At 37.3% G+C, this 21,574-nt stretch overlaps 1 protein-coding gene across 1 annotated transcript in view; it reads left to right on the top strand.

Annotated features, from left to right (window-relative positions):
- Nucleotides 1-20,663, top strand: part of LOC124797860 (dolichyldiphosphatase 1-like) — a 65,201-nt gene extending 44,538 nt beyond the window's left edge. The window contains exons 2-6 of the mRNA XM_047260931.1: nucleotides 6,979-7,079; nucleotides 10,954-11,132; nucleotides 13,266-13,364; nucleotides 16,641-16,769; nucleotides 16,856-20,663. Coding sequence (XP_047116887.1) covers nucleotides 6,979-7,079; nucleotides 10,954-11,132; nucleotides 13,266-13,364; nucleotides 16,641-16,769; nucleotides 16,856-16,985 — 638 coding nt within the window. The 3' untranslated portion in view covers nucleotides 16,986-20,663. The remainder of the gene's footprint in view (nucleotides 1-6,978; nucleotides 7,080-10,953; nucleotides 11,133-13,265; nucleotides 13,365-16,640; nucleotides 16,770-16,855) is intronic.
- The last annotated feature ends 911 nt before the right edge of the window (nucleotides 20,664-21,574 follow it).

Genomic DNA, 21,574 nt, shown 5'->3' on the forward strand with positions numbered 1-21,574 from the left:
TGTGATGGTGGTATATCACTGTCGTCCCAGTATGCAGTTAATTCACTTCCACTATGTCATCTTACCTTGAGTCACAGTGTGAACAGCAGCTAAGGCTGGATAATAGGCTGGAGGGTCCTGCACATGGCGCTAGCCCAATACATGATTGACTCACCTACCTGTTGTGGACTGATGCCTGAGACGTGCATTATTACTGTGTTGTCTCCACACTCTTTTATGACTATCATCAGGCAACAGGCAAATCCTGCACTGGACAGTGAAGAAAAGCTGACACTAACCAGATTCCATTCCAGGTGTTTCATTGCTTACCTTATTTTCTTCTCGTATCATGGTGCCTGTGTAGGATACTAATTTCTTTTGTAATGGACAACTAGGGGCCACATTTGTAATTTAGGAATGATGGTCATCAGCTGCTGTTGGTGACCACTGTGATAAAGATATTCAGTATTTTGTGTCTGAGTTGTTGAATGTATGAGTGATGTCGCTATGGTATATGGCCGTTAGGTGCGTACTCATAGTCTGGGCCTGAAATGAGTCTTGGGTGCATGTAGAAAGACTGGATAGTGTTCAGTTGACAAGTGCTGGTAAAAACAATATGAGGGCTGTTTCAGAAGTTCTGCACACTTTAAGAGAGAATTGAAGAAAGTACTTGCATATGACAGCTTCCCGCTGTTTTGCAACTATTGTATTCCAGATAGGTCACCTTCATTGTTTTGCTGTCTTGTTACTTGGGTCGCTTCACTGAAAGCTTTGTCAATTGTATCAAAACATTTTCCATGGAGTTGTTCCTTCAATTTGGGAAACAAATTAAAGTCAGGGGAAGGGGGGGTTCATATCAGGACTGTAAGGTGGGTGGGTGGGGAAATATTTCCCATCCATATTTGTCAAGTGTTTCTCTCAGTGGTTGGGCAGTATGTGATCTTGCACTATCGTGCAAAATGTGGGTACCAGTTGCAAGCATGTCAGGCCTCCTTTGACAAATTTTTGAATGCAAAATGTTTCGCAGAAACAGCTTGTAGTATGTGCCTGTTAGAGACGTCCCCTGGGACTTTCTACTGGTAGCTATGACTCCATTCATGTCGTACACAAAGATTATCATCAGTTTCATCTTTGATTTTTGGTGGCGGAATGTATTTTGATGTGGAGAATTGGATCTTTTCGATTGTGACGATTGAGATTCCAGTTCTGGCTCAAAATTTTGTATCTGGGTTTCATAAAGTGGAACAAATCTTCCACTGTTCTTCTATTCCATAACATTGAAGCAATTTTGCAATTCTTTTGTGACCTGCTTGGATTGTCCTCAACACTTACCTGACCTTTTCGAAAACAAGCAGACCACAGTGATTATTTTGTGCTACAAACCACTACACTATTTCCATACACTGCTCTCAAAGTGTACATTTCTGTTGGGTTATTTCCACATTGTTGATGTTGTTGTTGTTGTTGTTGTTGTTGTAGTCTTCAGTTCTAAGACAGGTATGATACAACTCTCTGTGCTAATCTATCCTGTGTGAGCTTCGTCATCTTCAAAGAGCTACTGCAACGTCCATCCTTCTGAATCTCTTGGTCTCCCTCTTTCATTTTTACCCCCCCCCCCCCCCCCCCCCCAACTTCCCTCCACTATTAAAACGGTGATCCCTTGTCATCTCAGAATTTTATTTATTTAATCGTATGGCTGGGGCCCCCCGTCGCGCATGCCGTTCGCCGTGTGCTACTGGTCTTTCAATTTGACGCCACTTCGGCGACCTACAATCAATGAAGATGATAGGTTGATGATGAGGACAGCACAACACCCAGTCCTTGGGTGGAGAAAATTCCCTGACCCAGCCGGGAATCGAACCTGGGCCCAGAGGATTGACAATCCGTCATGCTGGCCATTCAGCTACCAGGGGCGGACACATCTCAGAATGTGTCCTATCAACTGATCCCTTCTGTTGGTCAAGTAGTGCCACAAATTTCTTGTCTCCCCAATTCTGTTCATTACCTTCTCATTAGCTACGTGATCTACTCATCTAATATTCAACATACTTCTGTAGCACCACATTTTGAAAGCATCTATTTTCTTTTCATCTAAACTGTTTATCATCCATGTTTAAGTTTCATACACGGCTAGACTCCAGACAAATACTTTCAGAAAAGACTTGCTAACACTTAAATCTATATTCAATTTCAACAAATTCCTCTTCTTCAGAAATGCTTTTCTTGTCAATGCCAGTCTACATTTTATATCCTCTCTACTTCAGTCATCATCAGTTATTTTTCTACCCTAAAGGCAAAACTCATCTACTGCTTTAAGTATGTTTCCTAGCCTAATTCCCTTAGCATCACCTGCCATCTGGTTTGTGTACATGTTGTACATAGCCTTTTGCTCCCTGTATTTTACCCCTGTGACGTTCAGAATTTCAAAGGAGTATTCTAGTCAACATTGTCAAAAGCTTTGTCTTAGTTTACAAATGCTATAAATGTTGGTTTGCCTTTCCTTATCCTATCTACTTAGGTAAGTCGTAGGGTCAGTATTGCCACGCATGTTCCTACATTTCTCCAGAATCCAGACTGATCTTCTCCGAGGTCAGCTTCAACCAGTTTGTCTACTCTTCTGCGAATAATCCATGTTAGTATTTTGCAACCTTGACTGATTAAACTGATAGTTCAGTAATTTCCACCTATCCAGTAATTTCCACAGATCAGGAACTGCTTTTGTTGGAAAGGGAATTATTACATTGTTCTTAAAGTCTGAGGGTGTTTCGCATGTCTCATACATCTTGCATGCAAGATGGAAGAGTTTGTCGTGGCTCATTCTCCCAAGGCTATCATCAGTTCTGACCGAATATCTGCTTCTCCTGGGGCCTTGTTTCGACCTATGTATTTCAGAGCTTTATCAAATTCTTGCAGTATCATATCTCCCATCTCATCTTCATCTATGTCCACTTCCCTTTCTATAATCTTGCCTTCTAGTTTATCTCCCTTGTATAGACCCTCTGTAATACTGCTTCCACCTTTCAGCTTTCCCTTCCTTTGTTAGTACTGGTTTCCCATCTGAGCTCTTGATATACAGCTGCTTCTCTGTTCCCCAAAGGCCTCTCTAATTTTCCCCTTGTGAAATATGCTTCTAAATCCTTACTTTTGTCATGTAGCCATTCCTGCTTAGCCATTTTCCACTTGCTGTCAGTCTCGTTTTTGAATCATTTGGTGCATTTTTATATTTTCTCCTTTCATCAATTAAATTCAATATATCTTGTGTTATCCAAGGATTTCTACTAAACCTTGTCTTTTTACCTATTTGATCCTTTGGTACCTTCACTGCTTCATCTCATAAAGCTACTCATTCATTTCTACTGTATTTCTTTCGCCAACTGGCCGTTGCTTATTTTCCCTCTGAAACTGTCAACAACTTCTGGTTCTTTCAACTTATCCAGGCCCCATCTCTTAATTTCCTATCTTTTTCCAGTTTATTAAGTTTTAATCTACTGTTGTTAACCAACAAATTGTGGTCGGAGTCCACATCTGCTCCTGTAAATGTCTTACAATTTAAAAACTGGTTTCTAAATCTCTGTATTATCATTATATAACCAATCTGAAACCTTCTGGTGTCTCCAGGTCTCTTCCATGTATAAAACCTTCTTTTATGATTCTCAAACCAAGTACAGTATTAGTGATGATTAAATTATGCTCTGCACAAAATTCTACCAGACGACTTCTTCTTCCATTCCTTTCCCCCATCCGTAGTCACCTACTTCCTACTGTTGAGTTCCAGCTCTCCATCATAATTTTTGTCTCCTTTAACTATCTGAATTTTTTTTTATCTCCTCATACATTTCCTCAATCTCTTCATCTGCAGAAATAGTTGACATGTAACATGTAATATTGTGGTAGTCATGGGCATCATGTCTATTTTGGTTACGATAATGTGTTCACTATGCTGTTCATAGTAGCTTACCCAGATTCCTGTTAGCTTATTCATTATTAAACCCTCCCCTTCATTACCCCTATTTTATTTCATATTTATAACCCTGTATTCACCTGATCAGAACTCCTGTTCCTCCTGCCAGCGAACTTCACGAATTCCTTAATATCTAAATTAACATATCCATTTCCCTTTTTAAATTTTGTAACGTACCTGCCCGATTAAGGGATCTAATATTCCGTGCTTCGATCCATAAAATGCCAGTTCTGTTTCTCCTGTAGATGACATTCTTCTCGAGTAGTCCCTGCTTGGAGATCCTAATGGGAGACTATTTTATCTCCGGAATATTTTACTCAAGAGGATGCCATTATCACTTAACCATACATTAGAGATGCATCCCCTCGGGAAAAGTGACGTCTGTAGTTTACCCTTGCTTTCAGCCATTCACAATACCAGCTCAGCAAGGCCATTTTGGTTGATGTTACAAGCCAGTTCTGTCAATCATCCAGACTGTTGCCCCTGCAACAACTGAAAAAGCTGCTGCCCCACTTCAGGAATCACATGCTTCCACATAAGGATTAGATTTTTATGTAGAAATGCTGGTCACTATGTGTAGTCCAACCTGATTTGGTTTAAGCTTCCACTTTAAAATTGAATTGATCTTGATGCAGCCACATGAACCAGCAAACACATATACGACCAGTGTATTTAAAGTCTCACTCACAACCGACACAAATTTCAACTTGATCACACCACTGTAATGGTTGTACATGCACAACGTGTAGGAGTTTCTAAATGATCCTAGTATGTCATCAACATGACCTCTTGAATGGTCAGCATAGACTTCTCAAACCACAAACCCTTCCAGATAGAACATCATATGTTTTGCCCGCCTACCTCGCCATGGTCTATCCAACTTTGGTCAGTCTCAGACTTTCTCCACAAACATGATATTTCACGTATTTGGCAGTTAGACTGAACAACTGTACAAATATGATTGTGATCAGCATGTTGTTCCCCACAGCCTACTTGTAAACTTTGCTATTATATCTGTAACTAACAAAAAATTATATATAAATTGAATATCCAACCATAAATAATGCAAAGCACTAATAATTCCAAATCCGAAAATTAATCTGTTCTCATAATTGCCAACATCTAGATGACTCGTTTTCATCTTCTATAAGACCATCATCAGAGCTACATTCCTTGATGACTGCAAGAATTTATGACGTTGAGCAGGTCCGTGCAGGCATGGAGAAAAATGCTGTGTTCTCTGTGTCTGCTCGGACGGACCTGCTCGACGCCAGAGAGTCTGCCAGAGAGTCCTATAGTCATCAAGGAATGTAGATCTGATGGGCTTATAGAAGAGTGAAACTGGTCATCTAAAACATAAAAACGTCAATGCGATTGAGACTTTTTTTATTAAATAAGTTACAGTATTAGAATAAATGGCTATTTTTGAGGAACAATGCTCCAAAAAAAATTTAAATCAAACTAACTCACTAGCAAACCACCTCAAACACTTCCAATATTTTTCTTGCAAACTGCAACAAAGTAATCCAGTGAATCACTAACTTCACTCACAAACAATTTTGAAACATAAACATCCCACATTTGAGAGCACCATCATACACTTCAACATTCCCTCTGCAAACGTGAATCATTTCAGATGTGCTGCACAACCATCATGCCACACAACACAACACAGTTACATCAAGGATCAAATCAGACTGGTGATTCAGCAAACTTCAGTTGATCCTTATAGTGGCATGTACTGTGTACACAGACCATGTAACCATTTGCATTATACTGCAATACAATCTTTAAGAGTTGCGTAAACAGCAGTCTCTGTGACAAAATACTAATGATACTTCCTGGATGTAAAAAAAAAAAAAAAAAAAAAAAGGCAACCACTCACCTTAAGCTGACTGAGGTGTGGTGCATAGAAACACCCAACAGAATACTGTATTTGCCCTGGCTTTTGAGCTCTTGCACTTTCTCGAGCAAGAGCTCGAAAGCTAGTGCAAATACTGTATTCTGTTGAGTATTTCTGTGCACCACACATGAGTCAGCCATAGGTGAGTGGTTTCATCCAGGAATTTCCATTGTTGTAATGATACTTCGTTACGCACACATTACTCATGAGTGAAGCCTACTTTATGCATGCAGTTTTTTTTATTTTATTTTATCAGTTGTAAAACTCTCACTTGTTTGCTTCTATATCTCACTGGCAGAGATTTAGCATGTACTTTGGCTCTGGAAGGGTTGTTAATCATCTTCTAGGAACTGTACTTCTGCCATCGGGATTAAGTGAAGCAGTTTACTGTCATTTTCTACATACAACACTCGTGAAACTGCTGCACATCAGACTGACAGATTAAAACTGTATGTTGGTCTGATGCTCAAACCTTTTTTCCAACTAATCTTGTTCAGTTTTATGTGTGGTGTGTGTGAAACACTCTGTGACAGAAGAGAGATGTGGTTGGTATAAATGTGTTGCATAGTAAAATATGTTGATGACTGGTTGATGAACAACAAAGTAAGCATGTTAAGACCACCTTAGTGACACACTGTCCAAATTAATGAGTGTCATTACCTATGCTACATCGCTAATCATTTCATTACGAATGTGATACCAGATCACAATCTTACTTATTTGCTTAAGTGCCTAAGAAGAATAACTGAATGACTTACGGTTTGTTGTTACTGTAACACAAGAAGTTGCCAAAGTAGCTCTATTTTTAAAAGGTCACTTTCATCTACAGTGCTCCGCAGATATTCTGACTGCTTATTTCCATATGCTCTGAGATCACATCATGATCTTTGTATCACATAGTATTGTGCCAAATATCTGAGACTATTTCGTACATATTAACTCCATTTATGTTCTGTTGTTGCTTCTTGATATTATCACAGAACTGAACTCTAAACATGATTTAGTCATTTCATGCCATAGTTTTTGTTTTCTTTTGCTATGTCATCCTTATAACGACAGAAATGGTTCTAGTAAGTAAGATTGTTCATGTACTTGTGCAGTAATTTTATATTAACATTGTCTCTTTCTTTTCCAGGTGATTGGCTGGGTAAATTTTTAGCCCTTTCAAGTCTTCTACCATTTGGAATCATATCTGGTTTTGTTGCTCTCATTCTCTTCAGGAGAGATTTGCACACGGTAAGATTTTTGTTATAGATTTAGTTGTGACCAACAAAATGTTTAAAATATGCAAAAATAAGATACTGGAACTGCAAAAATTAAAGATGAGTCTGAGTAGTGAAATAATGCTCCAAAGTTGTTCAGCCAAGAAAAAGAATCAGATGTGATGTGGGTCTCTTACATTCTGCTATGGTAAAGATCCAAAGTGTTGTAGCTAGTAAATAATATTATGTAAAGGGTAGATTGTTACTCATCATAAAGATGACACATTGGGTTCCAGACAGATACAACGAAAAGGCTATTACATGAGGAGCTTTTGACCAAAGCCTTCTCCAGAAAAGAAAACAAACACACACACACACACACACACACACACACACACACACACACACACACACACACACACACACGTGCGCGCGCGCGATCGCTATCTGTAGCCCCTCTGCCCTGATTGCAGCTGTTGCATTGAACAAAAGCAGCAGTCTGGAGGAGGCTGGAGAATGGGGAGGGATAGCAGGATACAGATGAGGGGGGAGAAGAGCACTGTCAGGTGTAGTGTGCAAGGACTAGGTGGCAGCGGGACAAGATTGCCAGGTATAGCATCGGGAGGCTGCGGGAGAGTGAGGGAGGGGAGATGGGTAGCAGAAAAGGAAAGGAACAGGTAAGGGGAAAAGACTGTTGTGTGTGTTGACAGAATGCAGAGCACAGTGAGGGTGAGTGGATGTGATGTGGGAGGAGGTGATAGGACAGATGGGGACGAAACTGTTAGGTCAAGGGTGTGGGAACAGAATGTTACAATATATTGAGGCCAGGCTAATTTCGGGTGCAGAGAATGTGTTGTAAGTATAACTTCCATCTGTGCAGTTCAGAAAAGATGACGGTGGAGGGGAGGATCCTGATGGCATGGGTTGTGAAGCAGCCACTGAAATAAAGTATATTATGTTCACCTTTGTGTGTGTGTGTGTGTGTGTGTGTGTGTGTGTGTGTGTGGGTGGGGGGGGGGGGGGGGCTGTCCACTGGGGGCGAACTGCACAATAATCCTGGGTTCAGTGTCGGGTGGCGGTGAGGTGGATGGGCGGCTGTGGCCCACTGAGGGTCACGGTGGGACGAAGCCTCTCCATCGCTTCTAGGTCCTCGCTTTAATACACAATACACAAGATAGGTCCAGGTTTTGAGTACTGGTTTTGCATACAGTTGTAATCTGCCAGTATCTTTAATTACGGTATATTCTGCTGCAAAGTGGTAACACCATTAAAATGCTTGTGAAGTCATTATTAAGGGAAGTATAATTGGGCTCAAAAGATGAAGCCAGATGGGATGGTCAAGAAATTAAAAATGCACTGCAAAAATAAAATAAAGAGTGAGTTGTAAGTGACACGACCAAGCCAAATGGAGAGAAAACTGAGGAAAAAAGGAACAGGAAAGGACTAGAAGATGAGAATAAGAAACTGGTTAGGCTATGGCTCAGGTGTTCACAATCTAATAATTAAACCCAAGTGGCCTCATTATAGTCTAGCAGTTGCTGTTACCGTCAACTATCCCATGATTTTGTTTCATTGTGCAATAGCAACTAGAACATTTTTATACCTGCGGTGGTTGTTGGTAAAAAAGGGGTATTTAAATGAATCATTTATTTTGTTTTTGCCATCTTGTCAAACATGAACCAGCAGAAATTGGAGGGGTTTTTGACATATGATGTCTTTATCAGCAATTTTAATCATCCAAAATATTAAACCATAGTGTAGTAGCCATAGTTTAGTTGTTGGCCACATGTTGTTCAGTGTTCTTCTGCATATACTTGACCTGAAAAGCAGTTACGATTTTTCTGGTATGTTGCTCCTCAGTCATCATCGTGAAAGTAACTGTAACTTTGATTATATTTATGGTGCTTTTAAATTTTCATTATTTATGCCTGGTAGAGTTGACTTTGCAGTGTACAAAGCTCAAAACACATGTTCAGTTTCCTTTGCCTATATCAGTAGAAGGAAGACGTGCAAGTTAGCCATTTTTGTTGTTTGCAAATATATTGTTTGGAGGTGAATCTTGTATATGATACTGAAGCTGGCACAGTGCATACCAACGTGCTGTCGTTGACCTCCTCTCTATCTGATGCCTCCGTCTTAATCTATGTTTCCCATCATCCTCATGTCAAGTGTCTCACTGTCATACTGGGACTGGAATGAAGTACCCTTACTTTTTAATTTTCCCTAATCTATAAGCCTTTCCTTTGTGAGGAATGGACTAACAATTTCAGATGCTGGGATATTTCTTATACTTCAATATGTGCATCTCAGCAGCACTCAGAAGTTCTCCTCCTAAAGGTAATTATTGTCCTACCATTGCCCCTTTGTAATTTTGTAGTTTTCTCGGGTGAATTTCTCTTTTGATGTAAGTAAGAAAACACACCATTATTTCATAGAATTCATCCTTGCATTAAATTCCATATTAACTTGAATATTAGTGTACCCTGATGTCTAATGTCTACAAAAACAGTAGGTGGACAATGATGCTATTTTCAGGTTGAGTAAGGGGAATGTTTTCTCAGCTAGAATAGGACATTGTTTGGAAGAGTGTCATAATAATTAAATTTTTGTGTTATGACAAACATTCCATTAAACTCTTCTTTCAGAAATGTTCAATGTCAATTGCATTTTGTACTCGTGAAAAGAATACATGTGTCAGAGTACCATTGCAGAAGTTTTGTCTCTCACATTTACCCAGTGTGGTGCAAATGATGATAGCTGTTAAACATAACAACTTCAGTATTTCGTGAAGATAAGCATAGTGCCTGTATGATTATTGCTATTTAGTACAATATACCAGTAAACCCCAGATTCCTTAAAGGATCAAACTCCCATGTATAGAACAGTTTCAAACTTCTGTTTGCTTTACAAATAAGTTAGTGTGTCATGTTACAGAGAAAACTTTTATAAAAGGCTAGAAATGATGTGTAAAGTTTGTTGTAAGTTAAGTGTTCTCATTCTCAAATATTGGGAGAATATAGCATAGGTACCGGCATGCAGTGAGTTCTGCTGCCTCAAGGCATACACACAGCTTCTAACTGTAATACTTGTCTTACTGCATTAAATCGTTAATGTAAGATTATACACCTTAATGAACTGATTATGACAGCAATTTTTAAATTTGCTCACCAATTTTATGAAATGCTGAAAATCAACTCCTCTCCCCCCCCCCCCCCCTCCCTCCCTCCCCAGGAAGCCTCTGCAACTGGAACCAGATGCTGTGAACTGGATTAGTTGTTCAATAGTATAAATTGGAGAGTTTTCTTTCTTTCATTTTCCTTCTTTTGTGGAAAAGAGCAATAATGTTAATTATGATCTGAATATCAAATAAGCTTTGCTAGTAGTTTCCACTGTGCAGGTGTGACGGGCAGATTAAGAAAATAACTAGAAATGGTAGGAACTAAAAAAAAATTTGATTAGCCAAGTGGCAGAGAACTCAAATACTAACAAAAAAGAACCCATGATTCTTTTGTATGGAAAACTGGGGGAAATGTTTTGGTAGCAAGACTTTTTAGGATGAAGCAGGAAAGTAATCCATGACCCTCAGCTAGTTGTGGCACAGTAAGACAGCAAAGTAAGATTGCATACTGATTTTTGGCTCGTGTTTCCTCGGGCTGCCTTACCCAGCAGTCTTTTGAAATTTGACAGAGTAACGAGGAACAAAAAATAGTGCCCCTTTCAGTGAATTTTTCTTTTATCTGGCAGAGAGTAACTGTTCAGTTTATTCTTATCAGCAACAGAACCTCCTGCGAACATTTGTAAATTTGTGTGTCAGAAGATGAACTACTGTTAAATTACACACCTTTACAGTTTCACTAGAAAACTTTTTCAAAATAATGTTGGTAATCATTTGTGTTTTCTGTTTGTAGATAACATTCTTCTTTGGCACTACACTGAATGAACTCCTGAACCTCATCTTAAAGCACACATTTTGTGAAGCTAGACCTATGCAGAGGAATGCACTTTATACGGAATATGGAATGCCGTCGTCACATTCACAGTTTATGTGGTTCTTTGCTACTTACATAGTATACTTCGTGTGTATAAGGTGAGCCTGATATGTGAATATTCCTTATTAACAGGCATGCTTCCAGCTTGTAATTTGCATCACAATTGTGAATTTTTTGTTGATGGTGTAGATATAATTAATATGATTTATTTTCTGCAACTGTAAGGTGTAATTTTCAAATGATGACTGATTATAAAGCTTTCTATTGATATTGTCTCAATTGTCTCAGTCGATGATTTGTGTTTGTGCTTAGTATTATAAACTTGCTTAGGAAGGGATATTTAGCAAGTTATAGAAAGAAAATGATCAGTAGATCAGACTTACGAGAGATTACATTTTCACAGTCAGTGGCTAAAGACTTCATTCCTTTCGTACTCTTATTGATTTATATCAGCCGGTATTGTATAAAGTGAATGAAAGATTTGAAGCCATAATTGCATTTGTGATTGCCGGCCGGAGAGGCTGTGCGGTTGTAGGTGCTACAGTCTGGAGCCAAGTGACCGCTACGGTCACAGGTTTGAATCCTGCCTCAGGCATGGATGTGTGTGATGTCCTTAGGTTAGTTAGGTTTAATTAGTTCTAAGTTCTAGGCGACTGATGACCTCAGAGGTTAAGTTGCGTAGTGCTCAGAGCCATTTTTGCATTTGTGATTATCTGGTGACTGCACTTTTCAAATATCAGCATATTATGCAGGGCACTGTTGCCACATTGTAATGATTTTCGTCTTCAGTTTATTATTATTATTATTATTATTATTATTATGTAAAGTCTGAAGTGTGCAATTCCTCCCCAAAAAAAATGTGTGTGTGCAAGTGTGCACGCGCGCGGCGCACGCACACACACACACACACACACACACACACACACACACACACACACACACACACACACACCTTTGTATGGCTCTTTGTCTTGGCTTACTAAAATGTAGTCAGCCAAGCAGATATTCGCCTGCTGACGACAGTTACACAGGGAGGTAACTACATGCGATTGGACACGCTGTCACATCAGACATCGGAAGAGCAAACGCTGGGAAGCTTCTATAACAGCTCATGTTTTGATCCAGTATTACTCTGCTCTGTCACATTGTATGCCACAAAAAAAAGTCATGATTGGTTGATTGAATGTGATGTGAGGTATCTAGACCTTCTAATGTAAGTAAAAAGTGAAAATATTTCTGGAACAGTAGGTGAGTAGAAGTCTGCAAGATAGCAAAGCTCATAAGCACCTCATGTTTTCAAACAAAATTTGGGAATAAGCTCACTGTCATCAAAATGGGTCGTGCATTTGCTGCCAGCTGATCAAAAGAAGCCTTAACCATTTCTCAGTGATGGATTGGACATGCCCAAGTAGCATACTAGTGAATATTTGTGTTAACTGCTCTATGCTTGCTGAAATGTGGATACATTAATCCCAGTACCAGATCAAGGAACTATCAAAATTGTGACTTGCACATTACTTATCCATTCCATATGCTATAAATGTCATGGCAGTAATTTTGAGGATTCACATGTAAACACATTTATTGATTTCGGGGATTCTGGATAAGTGGCGAGTGACATTTGTCAGGTGGTGGGTAAAATTGTGTTGAACTGTGGTATGAATTACTGTATCATCCAACACTCTTATTTCTGTGTTCATATGTGAAGGAAGCGCTTGACGGAAGAAAATTTATATTGAATAGAAGGGCGACTGAAAAAACTTCTCTTGCGAAGAAGCTAAAAAATTTTTGGCACGCACAAAGTTAAAATGAGATAAATTGCATTTTGGCAATAAAAATTTCCTTTTACTTTGAAAGTACTGTTTTTAGAATAACTGTTTGCTGTTTAGCAGTGAAAAACCACAAACGGTCGATGCTTATGAATAACACTGTAGAAAGACATTGTCTGAAAACTTAGCATTATTTTTAATCTGGGTACGTGCCAATTGACAAGCAACGCGTCAGTAATGCGATTAATGGCAACCTTTACTCTTTTCATCATTTGTATTCCACCCATGACTGACTGTCCACTATTTTTGTAGTATCAAATTTTTCTACCAAGCAGTGCTGGATGAATCCATTAACATTATTTCCTGTTCACAAGTATGTTTATGTTGAAGTTTATAATTTCTTTAGCTTATATTTTTATTTAGAATTTTCTTGACTAATGTCGAATTAAATGTGTTACACAGATTACACCATATGAATAATAGTACTCTACTGGAAAATATCTGGAAGACAGCAATAATTATTTCTAGTCTGTTTCTGGCAGCTCTCGTTACAGTCAGCAGGTATGTATTAAAACTACTTCTTTAGATTTGTATGAATTGTGGAAGTTCCCTTTACATTTTAATGATTCTCACCACTAAGCACTAACTTGGCTTTTTGTTGTTGGCATGCCCATTAAATAAGAGCATTGAATTTTAATACTTAATGGCAGTAATTCTTACCTCAGTGTTTAATGTGATTTGTTTTTGTTGTCTTTCCATTTGTACATGTTTGATCAAAGTTATCACTAGTCATTTCAGATATTTAAAAATGCTTTAATGTAGCCCTATGCCAAGAAGTAAATTCCTGAAGTTTTCAAACATTGATTATTGTGGACTAAATACTGATAATTTACTGAAATGTATCTTTAGAACGTACACAGACATTTTACTGAAAATTTTTTTATCAGAACAGAGTATAATCTTCACAAGATAAACAAACAAATTCCTCGGCATTGTCTTACAGCTAATATAGGAGCTATAAGTTGTGGTAGAAGTAACTGGTCACAGTTCAACCCTTCAATTACTGTTGAGTCTGAGAGGCCCATCTGTGATTTTTATTATCTCCTCTGTTACTTCCTTTATATTTTATTTTAATGAAATTTTAGGACTGCCTAATTTGACTTCTTAGTCATAATTCTGGAAAATAATTATAAAAAAATTATGGACAACCAAAATGTTTCCATTTGATGGTGTTGCTGCAACATATTAGCAACCCAGCACGACTCTGATGCAGGTCTATAGACACCAACATGTAGGCAAGGGACTAGTGTGACATTCGTGTCTTTCTGATGTGCATGCGGTAAATACGGAAGTGTGAACTATGGCAATATTATTACTAAATGTGTCCAAACTGGACCCATGTGCTGCTGTTCTGTTCTTGGTTGCCGAAAGGCGAAAACCAGAAGACATCCATCGAGGAATGAATAATGTATATGGGGCAGCAATTAAGGTGAGACATTTGAGAAAACTGTGTCAAGGGGTTGCTGCTTCATGATAACACACACCCCTATATTGCAAATATTGTAACATAGAAGTTGGGTACCCTGTACCACTAATAGTTCTTTCCTTTCTTGTTTCACTTACAAATAGAGTGAGGGAAAAGTGATTGGATGCTTACAAATGAGCCCAAATTTTTTGTATCTTCATAGTCCTTATGCGAAATGTATGTAGACGGCGGTAGAATCGAGCAGCAAAACGAGGTGTTTTATCAGATGGGTATCTTCAATCTGGTGTGCCAATGGTGGTGATACTGCCTGATTTGCATACCAATTTTGGACTGTACGGGCTTTGAACAGAAACAGTGTGTAAACACTTTGGAGACCAGCTTAGGAAACTGGTCACTTGCACAATTGTTTAATGCATTACTGGCACATATGTAATTGATGTATCTTCAAGAGTAATACATACTAAAAAAAGGACTAAGCTTCAAAATTTATTTTCAGTATTAGCTTTAGTTCTGTGATAGATTACAAATTTTAAAATGATAATGACCAGAAGTATAATTATACTCCCAAGAAAAAAGGACAAGGTGAGTTGTTGCGCAATTTTTTCCTCCTGAGCTCCCAAAATTTCTTGCTTACCCAACAGACTAGATGTATTTGTAGCAGAAATACCTTAGATTGCGAAACTCATTGAGTGTATGTATGAATTAGTCAGTGAGATCATATTAGTGCAGCCATTCACAATGGCAGCTGTTATGTTCACTGACGTTAGTTTTGAAATAATTCTAGAAATTAACAGAAGGCAGCACAAGGACTTCTGTACATTGTTTTTGTACAAAATGAGTCCAGTTTTTTAGCGATAGGTAGCTAATGTGTCGAGAAAATCAGCCTGAGCTGTACGTGGGCGAAATCTTTCTGACACAAAGTTGGGAACTAAGAAAAGGAGAAGATTTGTATATTGTACAGAGAAGAAAGATAGAAGAAGTTAAATTATGTGTTACAAGTGCACCAAAACTGAATGCTAAGAACATTCTGGTATTGTCTGTGGATTCTGCACAAATTTTCAATAAGAATTAGATTACAAAAAGACTTGGTGTAGAATGAGAATAAACTGTATAGCCTTGAAAAGCCACCAGTCAAAGTATAAAACAATGTTTTTTAATATGTAAAATTTAAATATATAAAATTATTTTAAAGCTGTGTCAATTGATGTCAGTTTGAGCAACATGGGCCTGAGAGGCCTGACTGGTAGGAAACATTATACAGATTTTCTGGTAAGCAGAGGGTTAAAGGCAAATAAAATACAGATGCATAAAATTACTGAGACAGTGATTGAAAGTAATAAAGCAATCATCTGTGTTAGAATCCACATTGGGATAAAGGGATAATTGTTGGTGGCATTTGTGTTGGTTGATTTCCCTCTGTTCGATAGTACTGATTGATTTTTTTCATAGAATGGATGTGTACAACAAATGAAATGCTTCCAGAGGAATTATGTATCATTCCTCATACAGCAGGTATGACATGACATAAGAATTTTGCATGGGATTATTCATTCTTATTGTCAAATAGAGATGCGTGATAATGTTAATGTATGGTGATAAGGAAGACACACAAGAATGCTGAATTTTGACTAGAGATGTGTTAAATCCTATAGATGCAGAACTACCTCTACAGAATGAGACATTTTCATCTTGGGAAATGACATTCTTGTTAGCCATTATCAATTGTAACATTGCAGGCACTCAATCAACTTCACATTGAGCATAGTAATTGGTTGTCAACTCATCCATGAAGGGGACTGTTGCACTGAGAATTCGTTTTAATAATCTATTAAAACTGGCTAATGACATTTTGCTTAAGAATCATGTCGTATTACATACAAGTGTTAGGTGCACTAAGAATGACATCACCGGTCCTCATTACACTTATTTCAACTCGTCATTGTCCACCAGTTAGAGACCACTGAAAGTAAGAATGTTATCTTGTGTGTCTCACCTTATGTCGCCAGCTGAACCAGCTGAGAACCAACATCCTTGATTGTAAAAAGAAGTGATAATAATTACAATTTATGAATGATCAGTAATCACAACATAGATAACGTCTTGTTTGGCGAGTGTTTCCATTAATTGAAAATACATGTATTCTTGTACACTTACTGCTAGTTGCAGAAAACTAGTGAAACAGATTAGTCTGTTGTGCAAAATCTAAAGCAAAAGTATTAAAAAACTAAAAACCTGCCTCGATTGCGAAAAAAGCCCCGAGGCGGGTTTTTAGTTTTTTAATATATTAACCAACGATTGCTGATGCGCTGCGATGTTGAAGGTTCTTAAAGCAAAAGTAATTTTCTTTCCAGAGTATACCTGCAGTACCATACTTGGAAACAGGTGCTAAGTGGTGCTTTAGTTGGTTTCTTGTTTGGATCTCTCTGGTTTGCACTCACATACTTGATATTCACACCTATGTTTCCACTTGTTGCTTCATGGTGAGTTTTTGAAAATTGTTCATTACATCATAAGTTATCTGTGAATTGTGGTTAATATTTTTTGTTTCTTATTTCCACATTTTTAGGAGAATATCGGAATTTTTGCTTCTGCGAGACACAACACTGATACCAAATGTACTTTGGTTTGAATACAAAAACAGCAGACAGGAGGCAAGGGCAAGGAGCAGGAAGCTGGTATCCATGAAGTCACAATGACAGCTGCTAGGCATAGGAGGTGGCGGCTTGCACCATGGTGGCTTACTAAGTAGCCTCATTCACTTCTATTGGTTACGGAAAAGATAATGTGGACGGTGCAAGTAAGTATGTGTTACAAAGTTCATTCTCCTGGACACAAGATACTTCAATATGCTGTTGTTATATTACAGACATGGATGAAATTGATAGACAGAGCAGATAATCATGAACAGTGCAGCCTGAAGCAGCAGCTCCATAGCTTTTATAAGTAATAATATTAATTTATTGCGTTAAAATAGACTGTATTTGTGATTGTTGACAGATGCCAGTCATCAGTAATAACATTATTTTAGAACTAATATCTGCCCTTTACATGTAAGATGGTGTCTTTAATGTGTCTTGCCCACAGTGTGTTTACCACAAATTTACCAGAGATTTTTACGAAGTATAAGGTTTATCCAACCTGTATTAAACTAACTGCATTTTTTGTTGTAACACTCTTACAAGTGACAATGTACAAAACTTTACACAAGTATGTTCCTTTAGCCATGTTGCTGTATAAATTATTGTTGGCCATAACTCTTTCTGTGATGATTTCTACTGCGCATTGGTGCATTGAGTTTGTAATATTGTCCTTTTTTTTTCTTTTAAATTGGAGTGATGTATTACAAGTTTTGAATGGTACATATTTTTATACGTGAGCAGTGGGACAATATAACCATCTGTAGCATTGTCAAAAAAACGTACAAAGTAATGAATAGTGTGTCTAATTTCAAATTCAGAACACTTCCATGTAATAAAAATGTGATCATGGCAGCTTTTATGAATGACTGAATTTTTGTAGTTTATTTTTGTGTTTAAATTTTCCTTTTTTTTAGTGAACAACATGATTATATTTACCATGCAGTGAAACCAAGATTTGTAGACTCCATGTTTATGTTTTCCCATAAAGTTACATTCTCTATCTCCAAATAGTTTACATTCAGGTTTAATTTTTTGTGTTTAGTATACATTAGCTTCAATTTTTAATAATTTTTTCTATGTGAACGATGACTTTTTTACTAAACTACAGTGATTTTTTTTGTAGATATACTCAAAAAAATAATCAGATTAGCATTTACTCAGAAATTTTACATGAATGTGCCATCTGTAAAGTTTTGAAATTATCTGTAAGGAAATTAAAAGACAATTTCAAAATTATGTGTAAATTTACAACAAATGCTCAGTTCGAACACTCGCTTTTATCCATTGTTTCAATTAATTACTGATATTTGCAGAAATTAGTGTGTTGTTATACTTAAGTACTTAATTATTATTGGATATTTATTGTAAGTGCTTGATGAAGTTTTTTGACAGTCTGTACAAAACTTATATTTTTGTACATTCATCACCTCTGTGACTGATGAACCACACTTACTACCATAACATACAGCACTAGATATGAATTGTAATTAAAATTAGTTCCACCTATTTTTCAGTATGTTCAATACTCAGATTCCGACAGTGACTAACAGTGACAATGTGACTCTTCTACTGATATGCATTTGTACATTATGATGAAATTGTTTTCTTTATATTTATATACTCTTTTATGTAATTGTCATATGTAAACCAAAGCTATTTTGTTATGTAAAGGCGGTAGGTGTAATCTTTATTTGTTCGTTATGTGTTTGCTGGTAACATAATTCCTAAATGAACCGTCTGTTAATCATTTCTTGGGTGCAAAAAATTGAAACCTGTGGCACAAAAACATTTGTTTCTTTAAGTCAGCTTGCCAACAATTGATAAACATTCCTCATTTTGGGATGGTATGATGTTGTAATGCACATCAAATTTTTAGCTTAAGAGTTGAAATGTGAAGACATTGTTTTCCCAGAATCTGTTTTACTGTGTACGTATTAAATCACATTAATATAGTGGTGTGAGTTGATGGTATAAGTGAGTGTTTGTCAAGCTGTAAATCCAAAGCTCCAAAGTTCAATCTGTGGCCAGTCTTACTATTTTTCCTCAAAAATAATCATTGTGTAAAAATGCAATGTGGATAGATAAAAGATTTACTCACCAAGCAGCAGCAGAATAAAATACACACAATAGGTATGGAAATGCTTGTTGCTATTCTTGATCCTCGTCGTCATATAAATCATTTAGTGTCTTTTGTGGTATCTGTTTAGCTTTTTTAGCTGAACCATATAAAGGAGATTGAAATAACTTTTCGCTCTTAGGATCTTCCACATGCTCATTGGGCACCTTCTTTATTTAGCCTTGGAGACCCTTTCATTGGATGGATTTGCTTTCAGAGCCTGGAACACAGCTGGTCTCTGTACATACAGATTGTTTATAAGAGGTGACCGAACTACTTTATGTTCCAAAGTATTTGTTGTCATACTGTGACATCAACAAGTTATACATATGGATTCCAGACAGATTTTTTAATAATGTCTTTCAGCTCTGTCAGTTCAGTTTGAGTTTCACCCAGCTTTTCACAAACATGTCAAGGAGCTTAGCTTGTATATGAGGTGGACTTTCTTCTAAGACAATTGTAACTGCAGTGCTTTGCACCAAGAAAAAAATATGATGAAAGGATGTTCAGAACTGGACAAGTGCATGAAAGACATCATTTCTACCAAGACGCGGGCTGTAGTCCTTGATACAAAGACCACCAGGAGCTTATAAAGTACTGTATCACTTGTGAAACCAAAAAAGTCTGTGGTTGTGAGGCCTTGCAATCTTGGAAAACTCTAATCTCCTCAATGTTGATGTAGAAGAAAAATTAGTGGATGAGTCAAGTCTTTTGAAGCCTCAACAGCTACATGGGAACACATGAACAGTCAATTATAAAACAATTCAGGCCATCTCTGATTAATAATTTGTGTGTTCAGAGAAAAATTGCATTCCATGCTCTGAAAGCAAATTCCATCCATGAGGTGGTCTCCAAGGCTAAATAAAGAAGGTGCCCAATATGGATGTGAAATTCTTCCGAAGAGTGAAAAGTTACTTAAACTTCCCTATCGTGCCTCAGCTAAAAAACTACAAAGACACCACAAAAGACGCTGAATGATTTATATGACGATGGTGGTGGTAAACAAGAATAGTAACATGCATTTCCATCTCTCTCTATGTTTGTTTTCTTCTACCACCACTTAGTGAGTAATTTTTTTTATGTATCCGTATTAGGCTTACGATTTTTCTCATCACTTATCAGTTCAGTCACCTTTCAAAATGTTTTGCATGAGAATAATACCAAGTCACATCACAATTCGATTGACATGCTCAACTGTAAGTCCACCTCTAATTGCTTGGGTAAGTTAACTTACAATGTGGAGGAAGACAAGGATGTGCCACATTCGATAGAATTACGCCTAGTAAAGCAGTGTGATGTGAAACAGCTGTCCATATTGAAGACAGATTTAATTTTTAATTATGAATGAGGAAGTGTTGCATACTAAAATTATCATTGCCTTCAATATTTGCTAAATATTTTGATGTGTTGGCAGTAAATCATAGTGGCTAGTAAAATTGATGGAGTTTGTGGAATTTCTCCTTAAGCTAGATAAACTGACATTTGGAGAAGGATTCGTGGTTAGTAAGATTTCTGAATTTCAATCAGATGCAATCTTGTGTTGCTAGGAAAAAGTTTCATAAGTGTTAGATGATGATTCCAGAACGAGGGGAGGCGCATTAAAGAGCTTAAAAATCTAACTTTTTAGTTTACTTACAAAATTTTTCATCATGATGTGCTTTCCTGTATGTTCATGCCGTTTCCTTAATTATTTGTCAAAATAATTTTAAGGCTATATTCAGTGATCCTGCCAACATTGTTTAATGTAGATGTGTTGTCTCCACATATTTTGCCTCAAGTAAACAGGTAGAATTGATGGTGATCTGGCAATGAAGTGCAAGCTAGTCACTCATATGACCCTCACATTTTCATAAACAAATTCGAGTAAACTATTATTTAAGCCTTTAGCTACTATGGGTGTGTATACACATCCTGCTATGCCATTCCCCTGGTGCTGTGGATGTGTATACACATGCCACTTGGGTTTTCCTGCAGTGTTGTGCATGTCTGAATGCGTCCTGAGCCACCAACGTCACTGCTGCAAATGAGTTACTTCCATATCTCGGTGAATTAAAAAGTATCGAGTATTTATCATACAACATATGTGCCTCATTGTGTGCTGTCATTTGCAGAAAACATCGTTTCGATACCTTGAATAATTTATGAGATATGGTAATTGTTATGACTACATGATTGATGATGTGCAAGGACGTGAATGTGTGTCGCACATGACTGTCCTTTGGATATAAAAACCCAGTAACTCAATAACAAAATGAGATAACCTTTTGCTCTCAATTTTAAATAAAATTTTGGTATCTTATTCATATTTTATTTATTGCAGTGTTTGACCTAAAATCAACCGTATGCAAAGCTTACGAATGCTTTTTTTCCTCTCCAAAACCTTTCAAATTTCACGCAATGTTTTACTTAATTTGATGCAGCACAGTAACTGTGGCATATAATGGAAAGAAATTTAGTCCTTTATCAGGTGAAGACACCAGACTTAAAATGTGCAAAAATAAATTTTTTTCACGTAATAGTTTTCTTTAAA

Source organism: Schistocerca piceifrons, chromosome 5 (genome assembly GCF_021461385.2).
Source record: "Schistocerca piceifrons isolate TAMUIC-IGC-003096 chromosome 5, iqSchPice1.1, whole genome shotgun sequence".
Lineage (NCBI taxonomy): Eukaryota > Metazoa > Arthropoda > Insecta > Orthoptera > Acrididae > Schistocerca > Schistocerca piceifrons.